General features: G+C 41.9%; 1 protein-coding gene across 2 annotated transcripts; it reads right to left on the reverse strand.

The window, feature by feature from the left end:
* Positions 1-6470: 6470 nt before the first annotated feature.
* On the reverse strand, positions 6471-26964 carry LOC110511528 (IgGFc-binding protein). 2 transcript variants are annotated; one of them, XM_090228311.1, is made up of 13 exons: positions 26622-26964; positions 26340-26504; positions 26008-26052; positions 16125-16414; positions 15410-15989; positions 14685-15286; positions 11084-11645; positions 10718-10977; positions 10260-10604; positions 9511-10078; positions 7725-7924; positions 7362-7532; positions 6471-7079 (listed from the first exon to the last, which is right to left on the reverse strand). In XM_090228311.1, the coding sequence occupies exons 3-12, from the start codon at positions 26048-26050 to the stop codon at positions 7362-7364; spliced, it is 3621 nt and encodes a 1206-aa protein (XP_090084437.1). In that variant the 5' UTR covers positions 26051-26052; positions 26340-26504; positions 26622-26964; the 3' UTR covers positions 6471-7079. The 2 variants fall into 2 exon arrangements, with proteins under 2 accessions (XP_090084437.1, XP_036827370.1); XM_036971475.2 differs by having other exon boundaries at positions 26340-26964.
* Between the last annotated feature and the right edge of the window lie 720 nt (positions 26965-27684).

Genomic DNA, 27684 nt, shown 5'->3' on the forward strand with positions numbered 1-27684 from the left:
AGGACAACGACCCAAAACAGAAGTAAATCAACAACAGAATGGCTTCAACAGAAGAAAATACATCTTCTAGAGTCCTGACCTCAACCCGAATGAGATGCTGTGGCATGACCTTGAGAGCGGTTCACACCAGACATCCTAAGAATATTGCTGAACTGAAACAGTTTTAAAGACGAATGGTCCAAAAGTCCCCCTGACCGTTGTGCAGGTCTGATCCGCAGCTACAGAAAACTTTTGGTTGAGGTTATTGCTGCCAAAGGAGGGTCAACCAGTTATTAAATCCAAGGGTTCACATACTTTTCCCACCCTATACTGTGAATGTTTACACGGTGTGTTCAATAAAGACATTAACATTTATAATTGTTTGTGTGTTATTAGTTTGAGCAGACTGTTTGTCTATTTTTGTGACTAAGATGAAGATCAGATCAAATTTTATGACCAATTTATGCAGAAATCCAGGTAATTCCAAAAGGTTCACATACTTTTTCTTGCCACTGTAGATATGGTCATTTCCACGTTTTCATAAATTCTTAGAATGTTTGAGAATTACGTATACAAAAACATTTGTGAAAATTCTATAGTAATAAAGAGTGGGAAAGCGGCTGTGAGTTAGGACAATTAATAAACATGGCAGTAAATAAAACATCTGCTTCTACTCTGACCGGTGCACCATAGCCAACCTGGGCTACAATAGGGGGCTTTATGCAAACAAGCCATTTGCCACACAGGCCTGCCATCATTCACTTTGAACTGGACTGTGTGTTTACAGGCAGTTGCAACAGCGCAACTTCAGATTATTAGATTGCATTTGCCAAAAGCCACAAAATAAACTTGAATAGATTTCTGCAAACATGTCAATATCGTGGGAGTCCTCTTACAGTCCTATTGATCTAACAACCATGAAAAGGTAGGCTCTCTCTCCCTCAGTTATGCACATCAACAACTAATGCTAGCCAAAGCAAGATCAACTAAAATCTAACGAAGAACATTAGATAAATCCTCTTAAACCCTTTCAACTAGTTGGCCGTCAAAATTGCTGATGGGGAATTGTAGCCTACTCATCCTTCTGCAGCTTGCCTGCAACCAAGCACAGCTTGCTACTCCCAGACACAAATGAGAGAACACCTCACTCTGACCATTTTATTCGCCCTAGCAGAGCTGGTTAGCTAGGCTGTTTGCATGTTATCTAGAGCGTCCATGACTTACTTTTTTGCCTACATTTACTGATACCAGTAATATTCAGCAGGTGTTGCGCGTTCGTAAATTCATCAGTTATTCTACACTCTGGAACATTCAGATGAGAGTGCTCTGAAATCGGAGTAGATAGCCAGAATGAATTTGCGAACTTAAGAGATACACTAACAAGATAAGTCGTTGCTAGCTAACCAAATGACACCTACCTCTCTAGCTGTGTATAGCCACCGAAAAATGATATGAGGGGAAAAGTCAGTCACTCACCCACTCCTCCAATGACATGACATCATTCTAGCAGCTAGCTAGCTAACGTTAGGCTCCGTGTTTTTTGCTTGCTACATAAAAAGATACGCTAGCCTATTAGCCACGTTATGACTGACTTGTGATCATTGCCCTTGCTAGTTTGATTGTATTGACATTCCCAGCCTGAGCTACATTATTTTGTTTTTGTCCAAAATATTGAGTTATTGAAACTGAAACAGTGCATTCTGAATGGAGGCAGCAAACAATGTACCAGGAAATGTATTGATGAATCATGCATTGAACTCTATCCATCTATTCTGCCAACAGTGCCCTCGTGTATGTCATGGAAAGTTGAGTCAAATAGAATCTTTAAAACCTAATAATAAGGTTGTTTTTTTTGTAGCATAAACTGTGAATTTGATATGTTTTACTGATATTATGATTGTCTGTTTGTTTCTTATCTACAAAGTAGTTAACGCTGTCAGTTCCACTTTAACTAAAACATATTAATCTGCATCTGATAGAGAATCAGTCTTTAATTATATTCTTACCAAACAATTACTTTTTTTGTGAAATTATTCTGTAAAAAAACAAACATTAAAATGTCTACAAGAAAAGCATCAAATTAATATAGCCTCTCTATTGTACTTTTCCAGATGATAATTCACTCCATGGTCTTTTAATATGTTCTGCATAGGGGATTACATTAGAGACAGGTTATAGAAAATAGTTGATTATGTACAGTGCATTAGGAAAGTATTCAGACCCCTTCCCTTTTTCCACATTTTGTATGTTACAGGCCTATTCTAAAATTGATTTATAAATATTTATAAAAATCCTCATCAATCTACACATAATACCCCATAATGACAAAGCAAAAACAGGTTTTTAGAATTTTGGTGGAAAAACAGAAATACCTTATTTACATATTCAGACTTGAAATTGAGCTCAAGTGCATCTTTTTTCCATTCATCATCCTTGAGATGTATCTACAACTTGATTGGAGTCTACCTTCGGTAAATTCAATTGATTGAACATGATTTGGAAAGGCACAAACCTGTCTTTATAAGGTCCCACAGTTGACAGTGCATGTCAGAGCAAAAACCAAGCCATGTGGTCAAAGGAATTGTCCGTAGAGCTCCGAGACAGAATTGGGTTGAAGCACAGATCTGGGGAAGGGTACCAAAATATTTCTGCAGCATTGAAGGTCCCCCTCTCTCCATTATTTTTAAATGGAAGAAGTTTGGAACCACCAGGACTCTTCCTAGAGCTGGCCGCCCAGCCAAACTGAGAAATTGGGGGAGAAGGGCCTTGGTCAGGAAGACCTGAAAATATCTGTGCAGCGAAGCTCCCCATCCAACCTGACAGAGTTTGAGAGGATCTGCAGAGAAGAATGGGAGAAACTCTCCAAATACAGCTGTGCTAAGCTTGTAGCGCCATACCCAAGAAGACTCAAGGCTGTAATCGCTGTCAAAGGGTCTGAATACTTATGTAAATGTGATATTTCAGGTTTTTTATTTTTATACATTTTCAAAAATTCAAAAAATCTGTTTTATAATAGCTGCCATAGGTGCTTCACCAAAGTAGTGATTATAGGGTCTGAATACTTATATAAATGTGATATCAGTTTATTTTTTATTTTTTATACATTTGTTAACATTTCTTAAACCTGTTTTTGCTTTGCCATTATGGGTAGCTTGATGAGGGAAAAATGATGTAATCCATTTTAGAATAAGGCTGTTACCCAGGTGGTGAAGGTAGGAAACAACACCTCCACTTTGCTGATCCTCAGCACTGGTGCCCCACAAGGATGCTTGCTCAGCCCCTCATGTACGCCTCCAACTCAATCATCAAGTTTATAGACGGCACAACAGTAGTAGGCCTGATTACCAACAGTCACGAGACTGCCTACAGGGAGAAGGTGAGGACCCTGGGAGTGTGGTGCCAGGAAAACAACCTCTCACCCAAAGTCAACAAAACAAAGGAGCTGTTAATGGACGCCAGGAAACAGCACCCCTCTATCCACATCAACAGGACTGCAGTGGAGAAAGTGGAAAGCTTCAAGTTCCATGGGGTACACATCACTGACAAACTGATATGGCCCATCCACACAGTGTGGTGAAGAAGGAGGAGGAGGAGGCTAAAGAAATTTGTCTTGGCACCTAAAACCCTCAAACTTTTACAGATGCACAATTGAGAGCATCCTGTCGGGCTGTATCACCGCCTGGTACGGCAACAGCACCACCCGCAATTGCAGGGCTTTCCAGAGGGTGGTACGGTCTGCACAATGCATCACCGGGAGCAAACATGCCCTCCAGGACACCTACAGCACCCGATGTCAAAGGAGGCCAAAAAGATCAAGGATAACAACCACCAAAGCCACTGCCTGTTCACCTCACTACCATCCAGAAGGCGAGGTCAGTACAGGTGCATTAAAGCTTGGACCTAGAGACTGAAAAACAGCTTCTCTCTCAAGGCCATCAGACTGTTAAACAGCCATCACTAGCATATTCAAGGCTGCTGCCTATATACATAGACTTGAAATTGTCACTGGCCACTTTAATAATGGAACACTAGTAACTTTAATAATGTTTAAATATTTTGCGTTATTCATCTCATATGTAAATACTGTATGCTATCCTATTCTGCTGTAACTTAGTCTATGCCGCTCTGACATTGCTCACCCAAATATTTAGATATTCTTAATTCCATTCCTTTAAATTTGTGTGTATTGTTGTGAAATTGTTAGAGATTACTGCACTTTTTGAGCTAGAAACACAAGCATTTTGCTACAACCGCAGTAGCATCTGCTAAACATGTGTATGTGACAAATAAAATTTGATTTAATTTTTACGTAACCAAATGTGGAAAAAGTCAAGGGGCCTGAATACTTTCCGAATTCACTGTACACCAGGGATGAGGAACTTGGATGGGGGTGGGGGCCACAAAAAATCTGAACTCCTCGTGAGGGGCCGCAGTTGCTCGCGGTTTTAGGTGCCCACATGTGTACCAAAAAATGACAGCTGGTCCAAATAGATTGCAAAATAGTTGTGAAGAGATTTTCGATGTACCGATTCCATGGCACATGGTAACTGATACACAAAACAATGCTGGATTCAAAACTTTGAGTTATTAAATTTAAATTATTATACAAAATTCTTGCAACCAATTGAATGTTATATATATATATATATTTATGGGGTTTACAACCATCCCAGCTCTGCAGATTTTGCTGCGAACAGACAGAATCATTTGGATAATCTGTTTTTGTACTGTCCATTTGTGGCTTGTTTTTGGTTGCAGGTTCAGGAAAAAATTGCAACATTTGCCTGGAGCCTGCTGGGTGATTTGAAAAGTCATACTTAAATCGATCAATAATATCATAATACTTTTTGCAAAAATGTTTATTTTTAATTTACAATCTTTAGATACAAGAGAATATACAGGTTGAACTTTTGTGATACAGCACAGTTGAAAAATAAATGGCAAATAGAAATGAAAACTGGACGGTGTTCAACGATAGTTGAGTGGAGCTGAAGGTTGGGACTAAAAATGACAAGAAAACGAATGTAAAATATACTGTGTCCGTAAAATCGCTCATCGCTGCAACTCCCCAACAGGCTCGGAAGATGCAAAGGTCAAGTCATGCGTCCTCCAAAACGCGCTTCTTAACACCCACTCGCTTAACCCGGAAGCCAGCTGCACTAATGTGTCGGAGGAAACACCGTTCAACTGATGATCGAAGTCAGCCTGCAGGCACCCGCCCCAAGGAGTCGCTAGAGCACGATGAGCCAAGTCAAGCCTCCTCGGCCAAACCCTCCCCTAACCCAGACAGCGCTGGGCCAATTGTGCGCCGCCCTATGGAACTCACGGTCATGGCGGGGATTATATATATATATACTACCTTTCAAAAGTTTGGGGTCACTTAGACATTTCCTTGTTTTTTTAAAGAAAAGCACATTTTCTGTGCATGAAAATAACATCAAATTGATCAGAAATACAGTGTAGACATTGTTAATGGTGTAAATGACTATTGTAGCTGGAAACGGCAGATTTTATTTTAATGGAATATCTACATAGGCGTACAGAGGCCCATTCTCAGCAACCATCACTCCTGTATTCCAATGACATGTTGTGTTAGCTAATCCAAGTTTATCATTTTAAAACACTATTTGATCATTAGAAAACCCTTTTGCAATCATGTTAGCACAGCTGAAAACTGTTGTGCTTATTAAAGAAGCAATACAACTGGCCTTCTTTAGGCTAGTTGAGTATCTGGAGCATCAACATTTGTGGGTTTGAATACAGGCTCAAAATAGCCAGAAACAAAGAACTTTCTTCTGAAACTTGTTAGTCTATTTTTGTTCTGAGAAATGAATGCTATTCCATGCGGGAAATTGCCAAGAAACTGAAGATCTCGTACAACGCTGTGTACTACTCCCTTCACAGAAGAGCGCAATCTGTCTCTAACCAGAATAGAAAGAGGAGTGGGAGGCCCCGCTGCACAACTGAGCAAGAGGACAAGTACATTAGTGTCTAGTTTGAGAAACAGATGCCTGACAAGTCCTCAACTGGCAGCTTCATTAAATAGTACCTGCAAAACACTAGTCTCAACGTCAACAGTGAAGAGGCGACTCCGGGATGCTGGCCTTCTAGGCAGAGTTCCTCTGTCCTGTGTCTGTGTTCTATTGCCCATCTTAATCTTTTCTTTTTATTGGCCAGTCTGAGATATGGCTTTTTTCTTTGCAACTCTGCCTGGAAGGCCAGCATCCCAGAGTTGCCTCTTTGCTGTTGAGGTTGAGACTAGTGTTTGGACAAAAAAACAACAACATTTATATATGACCCCAAACTTTTGAATGGTAGTGTATAATTTATAAATTTGCAAACATTTCTAAAAACCTTTTTTCTTTGTCGTTATGGGGCATTGTGTGTTGATTGATGAGAAAATATTTAATCAATTTTAGAATAAGGCTGTAACGTAACAAAATGTGGAAAAGGGGAAGGGGTCTGAATACTTTCTGAATGCACTGTACACGTTTATGAATGGATATTTCATTGTATTTTTTATTAACAAGAATGCATATTCGGAACGATACTTTTCAGTATAATTTAGATAGCAAATTACATGGAGATAATATATATATATATATTTTTTACCTTTATTTAACTAGGCAAGTCAGTTAAAAACAATTTCTTATTTACAATGATGGCCTATCCCGGCCAAACCCTAACCCGGACGAAGCTGGGCCAATTGTGCACCACCCTATGGGACTCCCAATTACGGCCGGTAGTGATACAGCCTGGAATTGAACCAGGGTCTGTGGTGACTGCGCCACTCGGGAGCCCTTTCTATTACATAGTAAATATTTAACATCTAATTTCTAACCTATAATGAGATAAGCATTTGGTTGACTTGATTACAATTGAAATTATTTGACCATTCCAAATCACTTGTTTTAAAAATATGAGGCTAGGGTTTGGCAGAAAATGGCATTCCTTCTAAATGTATTGATGGCATTCCCTCTAAATTATTTTAATTACTGTTTGTTACAAATCATTGACGAATGATCAAAGGCATTTAAGGAATATGTATTTTTTCTGGGATTCTCCAATAGCAGAATGTCCTTCTGTTGTCTCACATATCACTGTAAAAGAGAAGGGGAGAGATGTTTTGAGTGAATATAATTTCCTTCTCCACTGGAACCTATCATGTAAGAATGAATGCTAACACCTGCTGTTATGTTTTCAAAAGACACTGTGGACTTTAACTTTCAAATCCTCATTAAGTTAAAATCACAAGTTTCAAGTCCAATACCCTACAAACACCATTATTTGACACACAGTCTCATATATTGATGGTTAGGTTCACAATCATATGACATTATGGTGAAGTGGCTCACCAATGGGGGAAGTCAGAGGCTACTTACTCAGTCATGTACCCCTGCATTAAGTGACGGGATAGGATAACATCCCCGTAGACCATCCTTGACCTGACAGCTCTCTTCACTCTGGCACACCATAGACTGTGACAGAACAACTCCAGATTTTTGGCAGATGTGGACTGCAAAGCAGTTGTCTGAAATCAGGGATTCCCCTATCTAAAAACATCCCAGACACATAATAGTGAGACTTTTACACATCCAAATTTGAATCACAGACAGCGCTCCAAAATACATAGCTCTTAATTTCATGGCCAGGTTCAGTTTCAGCTGAAAATGTAAAATAATTTTTCACATATTTCAAATAATGCTTAAAGTATGCTTTTAGTATCCAGCTTGCAGTGCCCCTACCTTAAGGGTGTGTCCACTAGTATAGCAGCTGCACTGGTCCCAGCTAACACAGCCAGTACCATTGAAGTAGAAGTCTTTGTCGCAGGCACATCCCTCAACACAGGTGGTGGGACAGTTGATGGTGTCAGATAGGCCGGGACATGGAGTTGCACAGGTTTCAGCACAGGTTTGGTAGTGGCTGTTGGCAGGACAGGAGAATGCTGTGGACATATGAGAAAATAACTATTGTTTAGTCCTTTTGCATGAACATTACTTTTAGTTATGACTTTAAATATTAGGTTATCCGAATGTGAAACCCAAAAGAAAGTTATGTTGGACTGATTTGCAGAGTCAATCTGGACTCGGGTAGCCGTAACATAGTAAACGAAAATAAGGGACACTCAAATTTAGTACGTTTGGTATGGTATGTAATTAATTTGTGGATGTCCACCACCCATTTCGTATGATATGTTACGAATGACAATTCGCATGATATTTTGCGAACTGCAATTCATACATTATGTTAAGAATTTGCAATACATATGATATGTTACAAATTCCAATTTGTCATGGCTAAGGTTAGCTAGGTGGCTAATGTTAGCTTAGCTAGGGGTTAGGGATAGGGGTTAAAGTTAGGGCTAGGAGTTAGGTTAAAGGGTTAAGGTTAGGGGAAGGGTTAGCTAACATGCTAAGTAGTTGCAAAGTAGCTCAAAAGTAGTAAGTAATTGCAAAGTTGCTAATTAGCTAAAATGCAAAAGTTTTCTGTGATGAGAATGTCAGGGGTTCACCTTGGGGTCCTGATAGGGGCTGGACCAAATGTTTGATGTATTATAATAATTTAATATGCTTATGTTGTATTTATAGAAGGGGAGGGGTTATAATACCCCTCCCTCCTTACATTTATAGGGACCTAGACTACAGATTAACAATATATATATATATTCATTATAAAGGTTTAATATTGTTCCACAGTCTTTTCTAATCTCTGCCTCTTATAAAGAAACTGTCTGAGAAATGTGTGACTGTGAAGACAGAACTCTGCAGGGGAGTGTAAGCGATAAGAGACTAGTCAGACATTCCACTATAAATCAACTTGGACATTTACTGCTAAGCTTTTAGATAACACTAAAACTCTTGTTTATGTGTAGGCATGGTTTTGGTCTCATGAGTAGAAGTTAATGACGTAGGCAGTTACATCACAGGGGGTTGACTACAAGCATGATAAAAGCAACTTTGGAACTTTTCTATTTTGCAGAACTTACTCGGAAACATGCGTGCTATGTTCCTGTTAACTTCTGTCTGCAATTGCATTAATAAAGGTTTTTGAATGATTTAATTAAAGATATTGTCAGAATGCTAATTTCACCAATGAGCCAATGATTGACAAGGAACGAACTCCAACAAGAACATGCATGCTGGACGTTAGCGTTATACGCCCACCCATCTAACCCAACCAACCACCGTCCTTTTGTTTTGTATGGTTGGGGCGGCAGGTAGCCTAGTGGTTAGAGTGTTGCACTAGTAACTGAAAAGCTGCAAGATCGAATCCCTGAGCTGACAAGGTAAAAGTCTGTCGTTCTGCCCCTGAAGAAGACATTTAACCCACTGTTCCTAGGCTGTCATTGAAAATAAGAATTTGCTCTTAACTGACTTGCCTAGTTAAATAAAGTTTTTTTTCTTCATAAAAATCATAAAAATTTGAGTGTCCTGGATTTTCCTTTACTACGTTACATCTACTCTATGAGACCAGCCTGAAAGAGTTATAGAAAAATTGGTCTAGTGTCAGAAAAAACCCTAAACTACTCACGGCAAAATGTTGGTGATCTCCAGCTTTCGATCTTTACACCAAAGTCCTGACAGTCTAACATGTAAGCAGCAACACTGCGGCAAAGCATTTTTTGATCTCCCTCAGCCATACAGACATCAAAGAGGCAGTCTCTGAAGTAAGAGGCTGGGTCTATCTCATGGTGGCAGGCGGCAAAGGGTCCTTTAGGATCCGTAATGATACCACAGTCAGCACCAAACACGGCTTTCTTCTTAGAGTTACACTTCGGACAGAAGTCTCCGCTGCAACCGTCCTCACACACCACCCCAGGCATGCTGACCTTCCAGGCCGCCCCAAAAGAGTTGACGTCTTTGGCCATCTGTCCACCAGGTAGCAGGAACTCATCATTCTTGTTACCATTGAAATTGCCACACAGACCACAGGTCTTGCCTCTGTAGTTGCCAGGGACAGTGACGGTGACGTGGTACACAAGGTCATAGGTAACTCTTAGGCCAAAGTCTGTCAATATGACATCATTTGAGCCATCCTGATAAATCTGCACTGCACCGTTGTGTAGGCTCAATGGGAGGTTAGTCAGGATGCCGTTCACCTGTGGAAGACATGTTGTGTTTGATTCTCACTCACTTCTGGGCTGCAATTAAACTCAATCCGAATGATTTTTTTTGTGTGGATGTTTCAGTCATCAATATGAATGACAATTTTTTTTTTTTTTTTTTTTTAAGATCATTAACGGAACACAGACACATTATTTTAAAAAATCATATACATACCATGATCATTCCGATTTGGTTCCTGCGTAGAATTAGAATGTTACCATAGACTTCTACAGCTAAAAGCTTGGCAACGGACACTTTTGGAGCTGATGACATAGCATACCACTTCTCGTTCTCCACCACCACAGAGAAGGGGTTGAGGTGTGTGCCTTCCAGAAGGCAGCCTTGAGCTGCAGTGTAGGTGCAGGTGCCTTGGAAGTCATAGGTGCTGTTGTCAAAGGTGTTGTAATGTGGGTCGCCTGAGATGGAACAAACTCCTTTTCCAACAGGCTGGCAAGCCCTGACGCCGTTCTTCACCTCACACTTCTCATTGGGTCCACAGGAAAAGCTCTGACACTTCATCTAAAAATAACAGTTCCATTATTTTGTACACAAGATGTTAATACAAGTTTATAAGGGATTACACTCAATTGCAGAAAGGTAGGTCCTATTTTTCTGTCATTCATCATCCCTACCGTGCCATTGCATGTGCATTCTTGCTGACAGAGTCCATTGGGGTAGAAGACTTGTCCATTTTTGTAGTATCTTCCTTCGTGAAGACAACCACACTGGGAGAGATTAACACATTGGTCTCCGCTGAGAAGGAAGCCAGTATCACAAGCACATCCCTCTTTGCACAGAGCTTCACAGCCAGTGGGTGCTGACAGGCTCTGACATGTGGCTGAACAGCCCGGGGCACAAAGCCTATAGTGGCTGTTCGCAGGGCACTGGGCATCTACGAGAATTGACAATTGCAAAATGTAAATGCGTAGTCACCATCTAAATTACCTGACATGTAATTTGTAAAAAAAATAAATAAATAATCTTATAAACATCCATACCACAGAATTGATCTGACCTCCAGGAGTAGACCATGGCCCCTTTATCCTGGCAGGCAGCTGTGTAGGCAGTTAGGGTATTGCACTGCATGTTCCTGTTTCCCTGGTACAGACAGACATCATACAGACAGTCTTGAACGAAACCCATGGGTTCCACCTTGGAGTGACAGTCACGAAAGGGGCCTGTTGGGTCACTGATGAGGCCACAGTACTTGTTTGTCATGTACTGATCCCTCTGGGCGATGCTACAGTCAGGACAGGGGCCTTTGCAGCCGTTCACACAACCAGGGATCTTTGTTAATATCCAGCTCTGACCGAACTCCTCTGCAGTGGCAGCCTGCTTTCCATCCTTCATCTGCATGTCGTCGTTTGGATTGTGGTTGTAGTTGCCACACAGGCCGCACATTGCATTTGCATAAGTGTTGGGGACGGTGACTGTCGCTATGCTGTTCCAGTCATAGGACACTTCCACCCCAAAGTCAGTTTTGATCACAGCAAACCAACCGCTCTTGTATATGTGCAGTTTATTGAGCTTTACAGGAAGATTCACAAGTTCACCATTCACCTTTGAAGGAAACAAAAAAGTAGAGGAATGGTTCAGTTAACCTCAGTGTTGACCTTTTTAACATATACAGTGCCTTCAAAAAGTACTCACACCCCTTGACTTTTCCACATTTTGTTGTGTTACAGCCTGAATTTAAAATGGATTAAATAAATATTTTTTTATTTAACTAGGCAAGTCAGTTAAGAACAAATTCTTATTTACAATGACCTACACCGGCCATACCCAGACAACACTGGGCCAATTGTGAACCGCCCTATGGGACTCCTAATCACAGGCAGTTGTGATACAGCCTGGAATCGAACCAGGGTCTGTAGTGACACCTCTAGCACTGAGGTGCAGTGCCTTAGACCTCTGCGCCACTAAGTTTCACAGATAGTGAAATAATAGTGTTTAACCTCTAAAAGGCTTCTACTAAGCTAACATATGGAATGTTTTAACATGATTCTTGAAAGACTACCTTATCTCTACCCCACACATACAACTATCTGTAACATGGCACGGTAGGGAGGATGAATGACAGACAAATAGGGCCTGCCTTTCTGTAATTGAGTGTAAACCCTTATAAACTTGTATTAACATAATATATAATAATTGAACTGTTATTTTTAGATGAAGTGTCAGAACTTTTCCTGTGGACCCTTGTAGAGGTTAAACATGCTGTGATAGGAGACAACTGAGGAGGGATCAACAGCATTGTAGTTACAGTACTTCACAATACTAACCTAATTGACAGAGTGAAAAGAAAGAAGCCTGTACAGAATACAAATATAGCAAAACATGCATCCTGTTTGCAATAATACACTAAAGTAAAACAGCAAAACGTGCCAAAGAAATTAACTTTATGCCCTGCAAACAAAGTGTTTTGTTTGAGGCAAATCCAACACAACACATCATTGATATTTGATACTGATACTTCATATTTTCAAGCATGGTGGTGACGGCATCATATGGGTATGCTTTTCATCTGCAAGGACTAGCGAGTTTTTATATAAAAAAAACAGAATAGAGCTAAGCTAGGCCAAAATCCTAGAAAACCTGGTTCAGTCTGCTTTTCAATAGACCCTGGGAGAGAAATTCACCTTTCAGCAGGACAATAACCTAAAACACAAGGCCAAATATAAACTCAGCAAAAAAATAAACGTCCTCTCACTGTCAACTGCGTTTATTTTCAGTAAACTTAACGTGTATATATTTGTATGAACATAACAAGATTCAACAACTGAGACATAAACTGAACAAGTTCCACAGACATGTGACTAACATAAATGGAATAATGTGTCCCTGAACAAAGGGGGAGTCTAAATCAAAAGTGACAGTCAGTATCTGTTGTGGCCACCAGCTGCATTAATTACTGCAGTGCATCTCTTCCTCATGGACTGCATCAGATTTGCCAGTTATAGCTGTTACCCCACTCTTCCACCAAGGAACCTGCAAGTTTTCAGACACTTCTGGGGGGAATGGCCCTAGCCCTCACCCTCCAATCCAACAGGTCCCAGACGTGCTCAATGGGATCTTCGCTGGCCATGGCAGAACACTGACATTCCTGTCTTGCAGGAAATCACGCACAGAACTAGCAGTATGGCTGGTGGCATTGTCATGCTAGAGGGTCATGTCAGGATGAACCTGCAGGAAGGGTACCACATGAGGGAGGATGATGTCTTCCCTGTAACGCACAGCGTTGAGATTGCCTGCAATGACAACAAGCTCAGTCCGATGATGCTGTGGCACACAAGCCCAGACCATGACGGACCCTCCACCTCCAAATCGATCCCGGTCCAGAGTACAGGCCTAGGTGTAACGCTCATTACTTTGACGATAATTGCGAATCCGCCATCACCCCTGGTGAGACAAAACTGTGACTCGTCAGTGAAGAGCACTTTTGCCAGTCCTGTCTGGTCCAGCAACGGTGTGCCCATAGGCAATGTTATTGCCGGTTATTGCCCTGGCCACCTGCCTTACAACAGGCCTACAACCCTCAGTCCAGCCTCTCTCCTATTGCGGACAGTCTGAGCACTGATGGAGGGATTGTGCATTTCTAGTGTAACTCGGGCAGTTGTTGTTGCCATCCTATACCTGTCCAGCAGGTGTGATGTTCGGATGTACCGATCCTGTGTAGGTGTTGTTACACGTGGTCTGCCACTGTGAGGACAATCAACTGTCCGTCCTGTTTCCTTGTAGCGCTGTCTTAGGCATGTCACAGTATGGACATTGCAATTTATTGCCCTGGCAACTTTCTGCAGTCCTCATGCCTCCTTGCAGCATGCCTAAGGCACGTTCACGCAGATGAGCAGGGACCCTGGGCATCTTTCTTTTGGTGTTTTTCAGAGTCATTAGAAAGGCCTCTTTAGTGTCCTAAGCTTTCACAACTGTGACCTTAATTTCCTACCATCTGTAAGCTGTTAGTGTCTTAACGACCTTTCCACAGGTGCATGTTCATTCATTGTTTATGGTTCATTGAACAAGCATGTGAAACAGTGTTTAAACCCTTTGCAATGAAGATCTGTGAAGTTATTTGGATTTTTACGAATTATCTTTGAAAGACAGGGTCCTGAAAAAGGGGCGTTTCTTTTTTTGCTGAATTTATATTGGAGTTGCTTACCAAGGCAACATTGAATGTTCCTGAGTGGCTTCAGTTTGGACTTATATCGACTTCAAAATCTACAGCAAGACTTGAAAATGGCTGTCTAGCAATGCTCAACATCCAATTTGACAGAGCATGAAGAATTTCAAAAATATTATTGCAATTATTGTACAATCAGGTGTGCAAAGCTCTTAGAGACTTACCCAGAAATACTCACGGCTGTAATCGCTCCCAATGGTAATTCTAACATGTATTGACTCACGCATGTGAATACTTATGTAAATCAGATATTTCTGTACTTAATTTAAGAAATTTGCAATGAATTCTGAAAACATGTTTTCACTTTGTCATTATGGAGTACACTATTTAATCAATGTGGAATAAATGAAAGGGTATGAGTATTTTCTGACGGCATTGTAATCAAAACTGTGCGATTTTTATTACAAGTAATTTCTTACCATCACAAATCCTGGGTGCTCTTTACTGATGACAATCGTGTACCCATAGACCTTGACCTCTACCAGCTTGGTGATGGACCCCACCTTTTTATCTCGCCCATCGTTCTGTATGGCAACACTAAAGTGCTCCAGGCTGGTGTCATTGGAGCAGACACTAGCCATCTGATACACACAGGTGCCCTGGAAGTTGTAGAGTTGTCCATCGAAGGTGTGGTAATGTGGATCACCAGACACCATGCATGAGGAAACGGTTGTAGGGTAGCAGCCTCTTATGCCATCAACCACCTTGCACTGCTGTCCAAGTGGACAACTGGCCACCTGGCTCTCAACACTCCCACCAGTGGAGCTGCAGTTACAGCGTTTGGTACAGCTATCATCCCCCCAGAAAGATGTTCCGGCTTCGACATAGTGGCCTTTGTACTGGCAGCCACATTGGGACTTCGGCACACACTTGTTCCCACTGCGCAGGTGGCCCTCGTCACAGATACAGGCCTCCACACAGCTGGCTTTGCATTTTGAGGGAGAATTTGGGTCTTCACAGGTGGCAGGGCAGGCGCTTCCACAGAACTCATAGTGACTGTGCTCTGGGCATTCAGGCTTGGCTGGGGGAAAAGATCACAAAACACACTCAGTTTTACAACATTTGAAATGGGAAATAAAGTATTTGCAGTCCTTTATGCTCGAATCCTCCTGAAAATGATCAGTTGTCTTTGCAAGTCACTCACGGCAATGGGCAATGCCCCTCCAGTTGTACACTCTGATCCCAGCCCTCTGGCAGGCATCGGTGTACACCTGCAGGGTGTCACACATGTACGTCTTCATGATCTCGCCCCGACAAAGGTCATACAAGCAGTTCTCCTGGAAGATCTTGTAGTCAATGGCGGCATTGCAGTTTTTGAAGGGTCCATTCATTATCTCTGTGAGAAAGGTGCAAAAGATCTCCCTTTCTAAGTGCTTAACCAAGCCGCTCTCACAGTTCTCACATTGGCCTGTGCACTCATCAATGCAGTAGGCATCACCTCCCTTGTCTGATACCCTCCAGCTCTTGCCTAGGGTCACAACATTACTGGCAAGGGAGCCACTGGGAGTGGTGAGTTCGTCATCCTGTTTGCCATTAAAGTTGCCGCACATGCCACACACCTTGCCTGCCAGGCTCCCGGGCATAGTCACCACCAGGTACTTCAGCCAATCATACTGCACCATCAGACCAAAGTCTGTCTCCAGGACAACTGAAAATCCACTCTGGGAGAGTTTCAATTTGCCATTGTCTAAGCTGATGGGAAGATTCCACAACTGGAAGTTAATCTGCAAGGAAATCAAACCACATTAGAAAAATAATTTACACACGGTACATGCAGATACAGTACACCCATATACACCAAACTAAGACAAGGATTGTTGAACAGATAACACAGATGGAAAACTTGTGACTCCACTCACCCGGACAAGACCAAATTCAGAGTTGACAATGTCAATGTTGACTCCGTAAACCTTGACGGTGACCATTCCCACTGAGGTAAGCTGCGAGTTTGCACGATCCTCCACATTCTTGGTCTGCACCTCAAAGGCTGGGTGGTCCTTGTCAACATGGCAGTTCTTAGTCATGATGTAGGTGCAGTTGCCCATGAAGCTGTAGTAGTGGCCGTCGAACGTGCGGTAGTGGGGGTCGCCCATTGCCCAGCAGGTGCCTATCTTTGGTGGGACAGTAGCTGGTCCTGCAGAGCAGAGTCCTACAAAGTGCTCTAATGGTAAATGTTATGTTCCTCAAAGTGGACAGAAAATCCCTATAATTGATTTGATCTGTCTAGATAACATAATTGTATGTCCTTTGTTCAGCTGTAGCAATTATGCAACTTTTATACTATGCCATTGGCACAGATTTGGTCAGCTGAACACTTTTTGTGATAGTCAATAGAACACAATCTCTGTCATTGTGGATTTGCAGGGCTAATATGTACCTAACACACACATTTTATATTGTAAGTTATCAGTGTCAGCATAGCAAATACCCTTTGTTTTATCTAGAGGGCTTTGTTCTGGGGTGGCGTTAAGGCAGCGCTAGTGTCAAACGCACATTGGTTTGCAATTTCATCATGTAAAAACAGGCTCACTGGCATTTTCCAGCCCTAACGCCAGGTTTGACTGTCTTATACATTGCATTCCGAAAGTATTCAGACCGCTTGATTTTTCCACATTTTGTTATGTTACAGCCATATTATTTTCTATACAAAATACCCCATAATGGCCAAGCAAAAACAGGTTTTTAGAAATATTGCATATTTATTAAAAATAAAAAACATATGTATTCAGACCCTTTGCTATGAGACCCAAAATTGAACTCAGGCGCATCCTGTTTCCATTGATCATCCTTGAGATGTTTCTACAGCTTGATTGGGGGTCTGAATACTTTCCGAATGCACTGTATCAGCTCACTTAAGCTCAGAGTGGCTGTGTTGAAATATTTGAGGTGTGTCCTTAAAAACATGATCCAAGTGCTAATTTCAGGCAGCGCTGATAGGGATATTTAAGACCAACGAAAAGCTGGTTTTAGTGGTAACGCAATTGGCTATGGTATGAATTTTAACTGTGGAAACGCAGCTTATCCTGCCGTGACGCACACTGCCCTTTTGTGCACAGAACAAGAGTAGCCTAATGTGCTATTGGTTCCTGTATACTTCATATTTAGAAACATGAAAAACTAATGTGTTTTTTTCCATTTTGTTATATTTTATTGAAGTTTACATACCACCACAGTCAGAGGCTGGCACTAAGACAGCATTGAATGAGCTATACACAAGAAAACGCTCTCACCCGGAGGCGGCGCTCCTAGAAGCCGGGGTCTTTAACGCAGGGAAACTTAAATCAGGTTTACCAAATTTCTATCAACATGTTAAATGTGCAACCAGAGGGAAAAAAACTCAAGACCACCTTTACTCCACACACAGAGATGAATACAAAGCTCTTCCTCGTCCTCCATTCAGCAAATCTGACCACAATTATATCCTCCTGATTCTTGGTTACAAGCTAAAATTAAAGCAGGAAGCACCAGTGACTAGATCAATAACAAAGTGGTCAGATGAAGCAGATGCTAAGCCACAGGACTGTTTTGCTAGCACAGACTGGAATATGTTCCGGGATTCCTCCGATTGCATTGAGGAGTACACCGCATCAGTTATTGGCTTCATCAATAAGCGCATCGATAATGTCATCCCCACAGTGACCGTACGAACATACCCCAACCAGAAGCCATGGATCACAGGCAACATCCGCACTGAGCTAAAAGCTAGAGCTGCCGCTTTCAAAGAGTGGGACTCTAACCCGGAAGCTTATAAGAAATCCCGCTATGCCCTGTGATGAACCATCAAACAGGCAAAGCTTCAATACAGGACTAAGATCGAGTTGTACTACACCGGTTCTGATGCGAGTCAGATGTGGCAGGGCTTGCAAATCACTACAGACTACCATTACAGACTATTTCCGGTCACAACTTGTAGACTTGTTTACGTGCTGCTGTGCGGTTTGTTGTTAACCTTACTTTGCTACCTGCCAAATTTACGGTTTTTACTTTTTAATTACCTTTTATATTATTATTTTTGCCCTCGCTCGACTTTTTTCATTCAACTTTTTCACCCCGGAGGATTTATCTGGACGTGGTTTGTCAGGACCTCCACCAGCCAAAGCTAAGCAGTAACATTAACATTATGCCTTCTAATTAAAGTCACCGTACTCATAATATACTGAAGAAAGATCACCTTATGGCGAGGATAGCTGTGCTGCAAGCCCAGCTTCAGACGCAATCGTTAGGCAAGGGTAATTTAAGTGTAAGAAAGGATGAAACAGCGTCTGTGCCACCAATAAGTACAGATAGTAGTATGAATCTCCTCGCACAGTCCCTGCAGCTGGATAATTTTCTCATTGCTTCTGGAAGGAAATGCTGTAGGAATATTCAACTGGTGTCGCTCATTCAGACGACAGAAACTTTCAACCAGTTCTCCCCATTAAGCAATTGGTCGGAGTCAGAGGCCGAGCCTTATTTGGTCTCTCCTACTACCGTTACGGGGTCTGAGACGCCAAAGCCTCCCACCATTAGCTCTGACAGATTGATAACCCTAGTCATTGGCGACTCCATTACCCGCAGTATTAGACTTAAAATGAATCATGAGAATTTGTAGATAATTGGCCCTCTTTCTGTGACTCACTCACAAACAGGACCAAGCCTGGCCTGCTGAGGAGTGACGGACTCCATCCTAGCTGGAGAGGTGCTCACATCTTATCTACAAACATAGACAGGGCTCTAACTCCTCTAGCTCCACAATGAGATAGGGTGCAAGCCAGGCAGTAGGCTGTTAGCCAGCCTACCAGCTTAGTGGAGTCTGCCACTAGCACAGTCAGTGTAGTCAGCTCAGCTGGACACATTGAGACCGTGTCTGTGTCTCGATCTAGGTTGGGCAAAACTAAACACGGTGGTGTTTGCCTTAGCAATCTCAGTGGAATAAAGACCTCCTCCATTCCTGTCATTATTGAAAGAGATTGTGTTATCTCAATATAGGGCTATTTAATGTTAGATCCCTCACTTCCAAGGCAGTAATAGTCAATGAACTAATCACTGATCATAATCTTGATGTGATTGGCCTGACTGAAACATGGCTTAAGCCTGATGAATTTACTGTGTTAAATGAGGCCACACCTCCTGGTTACAATAGTGACCATATTCTCCGCGCATCCGGCAAAGGGGGAGGGGTTGCTAACATTTACGATAGCAAATTTCAATTTGCAAAAAATAAACGACTGCATTTTCGTCTTTTGAGCTTCTAGTCATGAAATTTATGCAGCCTACTCAATCACTTTGTATAGTTACTGTTTACAGGCCTCCTGGGCCATATACAGCAATCCTCTCTGAGTTCCCTGAATTCCTATCAGACTTTGTAGTCATGGCAGATAATGTTCAAATCTTTGGTGATTTTAATATTCCCATGGAAAAGTCCACAGACCCAGTCCAAAAGCCTTTCGGAGCCATCATCGACTCTGTGGATTTTGTCCAATATGTCTCCGGACCTACTCACTGCCACAGTCATACTCTGGACCTAGTTTTGTCCCGTGGAATAAATGTTGTGGATCTTATTGTTTTTCCTCATAATCCTGGACTATCGGACCACCATTTTATTACATTTGCAATCGCAACAAATAATCTGCTCAGACCCCAACCAAGGATCATCAAAAGCCGTGCTATAAATTCTCAGACAACCCAAAGATTCCTAGATGCCCTTCCAGACTCCCTCCATCTACCCAAGGACGTCAGAGTACAAAAATCAGTTAACCACCTAGAGGAACTCAATTTAACCTTGCGTAATACTCTAGATGCAGTCTCACCCCTAAAAACAAAAAACATTTGTCATAAGAAACTAGCTCCCTGGTATACAGAATATACCCGAGCTCTGAAGCAAGCTTCCGGAAAATTGGAACGGAAATGGAGCTACACCTAACTAGAAGTCTTCCGCCTAGCTTGGAAAGACCGTAACGTGCAGTATCGAAGAGCCCTCATTGCTGCTCGATCATACTACATGTATTTTTCTTAATTGAGGAAAATAAGAACAATTCAAAATGTATTTTTGATACTGTCGCAAAGCTAACTAAAAAACAACATTCCCCAAGAGAGGAAGGCTTTCACTTCAGCAGTGATAAATTTGACGAAAAGATCATGATCATTACAAAGCAAATCACGGGCTCCTCTTTAAATCTGTGTATTCCTCCAAAGCTCACATGTCCTGAGTATGCACAAAACTGGCAGGACCTAGGATCAAGGGAGACACTCAGGTTTTTTAATACTATATCTCTTGACACATTGATGAAAATAATCATGGCCTCTAAATCTTTAAGCTGCATGCTGGACCCTATTCCAACTAAACTACTGAAAGAGCTGCTTCCTGTGCTTGGCCCTCCTATGTTGAACATAATAAACGGCTCTCTATCCACCGGATGTGGACCAAACTCACTAAAAGTGGAAGTAATAAAGCCTCTCTTGAAAAAGCCAAACCTTGACCCAGAAAATATAAAATAACTAATCGGCCTTTTTTTTCTACTGTGTTATTGACTTGTTAATTGTTTTCTCCATGTGTAACTCTGTGTTGTCTGTTCACACTGCTATGCTTTATCTTGGCCAGGTCGCAGTTGTAAATGAGAACTTGTTCTCAACTAGCCTACCTAGTTAAATAAAGTGAAATAAAAAAATATTGAAAATCCCATTACTCTCAAAAAAATAAATAAATGTTGCACGGCAACTCAAATTCAAATTCAAATTCAAATTCAAGCTGCTTTATTGGCATGAAAAACATTGTGTCAATATTGCCAAAGCAACAATGTATACAATATATACAATACTCACTGCCTTCCTGAAGACAAACAATGTACGAAACGCTTCAGTCTGGTTTTAGACCACATCATAGCACTGAGACTGCACTTGTAAAGGTGGTAAATTACCTTTTAATGGCGTCAGACCAAGGCTCTGCACCTGTCCTCGCTTTCCTAGGCCTTAGTGCTGCTTTTGATACCATCAATCACCACATTCTTTTGGAGAGATTGGAAACCCAAATTAGTCTACACGGACAAGTTCTGGCCTAGTTTAGATCTTATCTGTCGGAAAGATATCAGTTTGTCTCTGTAGATGGTTTGTCATCTGACAAATCAACTGTAAATTTCGGTGTTCCTCAAGGCTCAGATTTAGGACCACTATTGTCTACACTATTTATTTTACCTCTTGGTGATGTCATTCGGGAAACAATGTTAACTTACACTGCTATTCGGATGACACACAGCTGTACATTTTGATGAAACAGGGTGAAGCCCCAAAATTGCCCTCCCTGTGTTTCAGACATAAGGAAGTGGATGGCTGCAAATGTTCTACTTTCAAACTCGGACAATACAGACATGCTAGTTCTAGGTCCCAAGAAACAGAGAGATCTTCTGTTGGATCTGACAATTAATCTTGATGGTTGTACAGTCGTCTCAAATAAAACTGTGAAGGGCCTTGGCGTTACTCTGGACCCTGATCTCTCTTTTGACGAACATATCATGACTGTTTCAAGGACAGCTTTTTCCATCTACGTAAAATTGCAAAAATCTGAAACTTTATGTCCAAAAATGATGCAGAATAATTTATCCATGCTTTTGTCACTTCTAGGTTAGACTACTGCAATGCTTTACTTTCCGTCTACCCGGATAAAGCACTAAATAAACTTCAGTTAGTGCTAAACACAGCTGCTGGAATCATGACTAGAACCAAAAAATGTGATCATATTTCTCCAGTGCTAGCCCCTCTACACTGACTTCCTGTTAAGGCTAGGGCTGATTTCCAAGTTTTACTGCTAACCTACAAAGAATTACATGGGCTTGCTCCTACCTATCTTTCCGATTTGGTCCTGTCGTACATACCTACACGTACGCTACGGTCACAAGACGCAGGCCTCCTTACTGTCCATACAATTTCTAAGCAAACAGCTGGAGGCAGGGCTTTCTCTTCTAGAGCTCAATTTTTATGGAACGGTCTGCCTATCCATGTGAGAGACGCAGACTCGGCCTCAACCTTTAAGTCTTTATTGAAGACGTATCTCTTCAGTAGGTCCTATGATTGAGTGTAATCTGGCCCAGGGGTGTGAAAGTGAACGGCAAGGCACTGGAACAACGAACCGCCCTTGCTGTCTCTGCTTGGCCGGTTCCCCTGACTCCACTGGGATTCTCTGCCTCAAAGCCTATTACGGGGGCTGAGTCACAGGCTTACTGGTGCTCTTCCATGCCGTCTCTAGGAGGGGTGCGTCACTTGAGTGGGTTGAGTCACTGATGTGACCTACCTGTCTGGGTTGATGCCCCCCCTTGGGTTCGTGCCGTGGGGGAGATCTTTGTGGGCCATTCTCAGCCTTGTCTCAGGACAGTAAGTTGGTGGTTGAAGATATCCCTCCAGTGGTGTGGGGGCTGTGCTTTGGCAAAGTGGGTGGGGTTATATCCTGCCTGTTTCGCCCTGTCCGGGGGTACCGTCGAATGGGTCCACAGTGTCTCCCGACCCCTCCTGTCTCATTCTTCAGTATTTATGCTGCAATAGTTTATGTGTTGGGGGGCTAGGGTCAGTCTGTTATATCTGGAGTATTTATTCTGTCTTATCCGGTGTCCTGTGTGAATGACCTGAGCCCTAGGACCATTCCTCAGGACTACCTTTCCTGATGATTCCTTGCTGTCCCCAGTCCACCTGGTCGTGCTGCAGCTCCAGTTTCAACTGTTCTGCCTGCGGCTATGGAACGCTGACCTGTTCACTGGACGTGCTACTTTGTCCCAGACCTGCTGTTCTCAACTCTCTAGAGACAGTAGGAGCGGTAGAGATACTCTGAATGATCAGCTATGAAAAGCCAACTGACATTTACTCCTGAGGTGCTGACCTGTTGCACCCTCTACAACCACTGTGATTATTTTTATTTGAACCTGCTGGTCATCTATGAACATTTGGACATCTTGGCCATGTTATGTTATAATCTCCACCCGGCACAGCCAGAAGAGGACTGGCCACCCGTCATAGCCTGGTTCCTCTCTAGGTTTCTTCCTAGGTTCTGGCCTTTCTAGGGAGTTTTTCTTAGCCACCGTGCTTCTACACCTGCATTGCTTGCTTTTGGGGTTTTAGGCTGGGTTTCTGTACAGCACTTTGTGACATCAGCTGACGTAAGAAGGGCTTTATAAATACACTTGATTGAAAGGGAAGCACAGCCATGAGCTGCCCAGTGACACGAGCCTACCAGACGAGCTAAACTATTTCTATGCTCACTGAAACATGCATTAGAGCACCAGCTGTTCCGGAAGACTGTGTGATCAAGCTCTCTGCAGCCAATGTGAGTAAGACCTTTAAACAGGTTAACATTCACAAGGCCGCAGGGCCAGACGGATTGCCAGGACGTGTCTTCACTGATATTTTCAACCTCTCCCCTGTCTGAGTCTGTAATACCAACATGTATTAATATATTATATTATATATATTACATGTATTAATAAGACCACCATAGTGGCCTGTGCCCAAGAACACTAAGGTAACCTACCTAAATGACTACCGACCCGTAGCACTCACATCTGTAGCCATGAAGTGCTTTGAAAGGCTGGTCATGGCTCACATCAACACCATTATCCCAGAAACCCTAGACCTGCTCCGATTTGCAAACCAACCCAACACATCCACAGATGTGTGCACTACACACTGCCCTTCCCCACCTGGACAAGAGGAACACCTATGTGAGAATGTTATTCATTGACTACAGTTCAGAGTTCAACACCATAGTGCCCTCAAAGCTCATCAATAAGCTAAAGACACTGGGACAAGACACCTCCCTCCGCAACTGGATCCTGGACTTCCTGACGGGCCGCCCCCAGGTGGTGAGGGTAGGTAGCAACACATCCACCACGCTGATCCTCAACACAAGAGCACCTCAGGGGTGCATGCTCAGCCCCTCCTGTACTCCCTGTTCACTCATGACTGCACGGCCAGTCACGACTCCAACACCATCATTAAGTTTGCAGATGACACAACAGTGGTTGGCCTGATCACCGACAATGACGAAACAGCCTATAGGGAGGAGGTCAGAGACCTGGCTATGTGGTGCCAGGACAACAACCTCTCCCTCAACGTGATCAAGACCAAGGAGATGATTGTGGACTACAGATAAAAGAGGATCGAGCACTATACCAGGCGGTGTCAGAGGAAGGCCCTAAAAATTGTCAACTACTCCAGCCACCCTAGTCATAGACTGTTCTCTCTGCTACCGCACGGCAAGCAGTACCAGACTGCCAAGTCTAGGTCCAAGAGGCTTCTAAACAGCTTCTACCCCCAAGATATAAGACTCCTGAACACCTCATCAAATGGCTACCCAGACTATTTGCATTGTCCACTCCCCACACCCTCTCTTTTATGCCCCTGCTACTCTCTGTTATTATATACGCATTGTCACTTTAAAACTCTACCTGCATGTACATATTACCTTAATTACATCGACTAATTTAGTCTCTTAGAGACTATATAATCTCGCTATTGTTATTTTACTGCTGCTCTTTAATTGCTTGTTACTTTTCTTATCTTATTCTTATCCGTATTTTTTTAACTGCATTGTTGGTTAGGTGTTGTTGTTTTAATATTATATGCCCACGGAGAGAAATGATGGTGCCTGTAAGTGTGACAGCCTATTTAAAACAGGTTGTTGTTTTGATTTAAAATATTTGTTCTCTTGTTAGGCCTTATCAATAATTAATTTAATATTGCTTTTTGACAATGTTCATGCTCAGCCATAATGCAATTTACAGTATGCCTTACCCCTATATCCGTGTGAATGCTATTGAAGCCATGCAATTACTTACAGTAGAACAATGTGGACTGCAAATGGGTTCAAGTTAAGGTATTTAGTAAAGATAGGTCTACATTTTGTTATTTTGTTTCTGTAAGCCATTTAACAAACTATAACAGACCAACTTTGGAATTACAGTTGATTCCAAGTCAATACAAAAAAAGACCTTAAATACACAACTTGAAGCAACCACATATTTAGCCATGGTGCATGTTCAGATTGGTCAGTGAGGGGGGGTCAAGCCTCGACACACCTACAACTTGTTTATTTATCCAAACCCAGCCCTTTCGCACCAACGCCAGCAAGTGCGCTGATAATTGTGATAGTGAAAAATAGCATAAATCTACCGCCTGCGCTTAAATTTACCATTGCGTTAGGTTTGTTCAAATAGAGCCCATAGCCTTTCCATATTCCACAGGTCTTATCAGATTGCAATTTAATAGTCACCCACAGCACAATATTGCTGTGTTTTCATTTTCCGCTGTTCAAATAAGAACTGTAAGAGAGATAATAATGAATATTATATGGATATAGTTTAGAATTGCAATTTTACACAGTCTAACGTGTACTCAGCAACCATTTATAATTTCTGAATCAGTCTCACTGTAGGAATAACCTTTTACAGTGGTTTGATATGCAATATTTTATTGTAGTACTGATTTAAATGCATCTTGTGTGCATGGCACCTCCTTTGTATTAACCTCACGGTTGCACATTTATCAATGGTTTCCATTTCTTTGTAGACTATCCTTTCTCTGTGTTTTTATTACTCTTAACATTTGGAAAAATATTTTTGGGGGACAAAATAAAGATGGTCACACACTCTAAACACTGTATGCTCCCAGTCATTTAATGGGAAACCACCCACAATTAATGGGTAAACACCAACGTTCTTCAGGATTATCGTTGGTAAAAAAAGAAAACAATAGGAAAACAAAACCCAGACTTTCAGGACTCACCACTCAGGAGTAGCACCACAAAGCTAGACAGTAACATCCACATAGCTGAAATCAGAGAATACAGTTTACACCCCAAAGGACAACTATACACTCTCATCAGCAATGCCTGTGTCTACAATGATGAGTCAAATGAGACTAATGCCCATTTCACAACGTAGAAAAGCAACATTTAATCATAATAAATAAATACATTGCTATTAGTAATAATTGTGTTGAAATGGGGACATTGAATAATGTCAATGAAAGGGATATTCTTAAATTATCATCCGAGGTATGGTTGTGTCATAAAAAAACAATATATGCCAATTATCTGGAATTCAGTATTCTCTTACCTGAGCTGGAAAACTGGTGTGATGGGGTCTTTGTAGCTCAGCCTTAAATTCTATTCGGCTTCCGCCCAAGAGCCAATGAGGCTCTCTGATCATCAGTACAATACAATCAGCACACCCACACCCACACCTGGTGAAGCCTTCATAAAGCAGGTTGGCATCCTACACCTGTATAGTGTTTTTTAAATTTAACTAGGCAAGTCAGTTATTAAGAACAAATTCTTGTTTACAATGAAAGTCTACAGTTGTTTAACTGCCTTGTTCAGGGGCAGAACAGCTTTTTACCTTGTCTGCTCAGGGATTTTATCCATCAACCTTTCAGTTATTGGCCCCGCACTCTAACCACTAGGCTACCTGCCACCCCAGTATAGAGCAGAGGTATTCAAATCTGACCCTACAAGGAGTATTGCTGTTTTTCTGTTTTACCTGATCATTAATTGCACCCACTTGGTGTCACAAGTCTTAAATCAGTCCCTGATTAGAGGGGAAGAATGATAAAAAGCAGCAGATAACAGTCAATTATATTGAGCGGCAGGGCAGCACTCATCTGTCGTCTCCTAATCATATGAAAGTCCTTTCAGAGCCTTTGTGACGTGTGACTTACCAGTAGCTCTTTCATATTGATACTGAACATTGCGTGAGACTAGGTCTGTGATTCTTAACCAAGTGTACCTGCCTCCACTTCAGTCTCCATATGAAAGGCTCTATGGCTGACCTCCCTTCTTAATCGTGATTACATTGTTGACATCAATTGTTACATTGTGGCCACCACCCACAAGAAAAAGACCAACGTGTCATTCCTGATTAAAGTCTTTTGATTAATGGGCTCCCACTATCTCTATGCTATTGTGCATCTTTCAATAGGTTCAAGCAGTACCAGTGTTTAAGGCCAGGAAAGGCATTGTGTGTGATTGATTTCAGGAGTGGTAACCTTTTTATGTCACTTTTATGTCAACATGTCTTGGCTCTTGTGTTTTCATTTTATTCTGTGTCTGCATAGAGTATACAGTGGGGCAAAAAAGTATTTAGTCAGCCACCAATTGTGCAAGTTCTCCCACTTAAAAAGATGAGAGAGGCCTGTTCATTATAGGTACACCTCAACTATGACAGACAAAATGGAAAAAAAATCCAGAAAATCACATTGTAGGATTTTTCATTAATTTATTTGCAAATTATGGTGGAAAATAAGTTTTTGGTCAATAACAAAAGTTTATCTCAATACTTTGTTATATACCCTTTGTTGGCAATGACAGGGGTCAAATGTTTTATGTAAGTCTTCACAAGGTTTTCACACTCTTGCTGGTATTTTGGCCTATTCCTCCATGCAGATCTCCTCTAGAGCGGTGAT

Source organism: Oncorhynchus mykiss, chromosome 30 (assembly GCF_057628025.1).
Source record: "Oncorhynchus mykiss isolate SJ-2025 chromosome 30, ASM5762802v1, whole genome shotgun sequence".
Classification (NCBI taxonomy): Eukaryota; Metazoa; Chordata; class Actinopteri; order Salmoniformes; family Salmonidae; genus Oncorhynchus; species Oncorhynchus mykiss.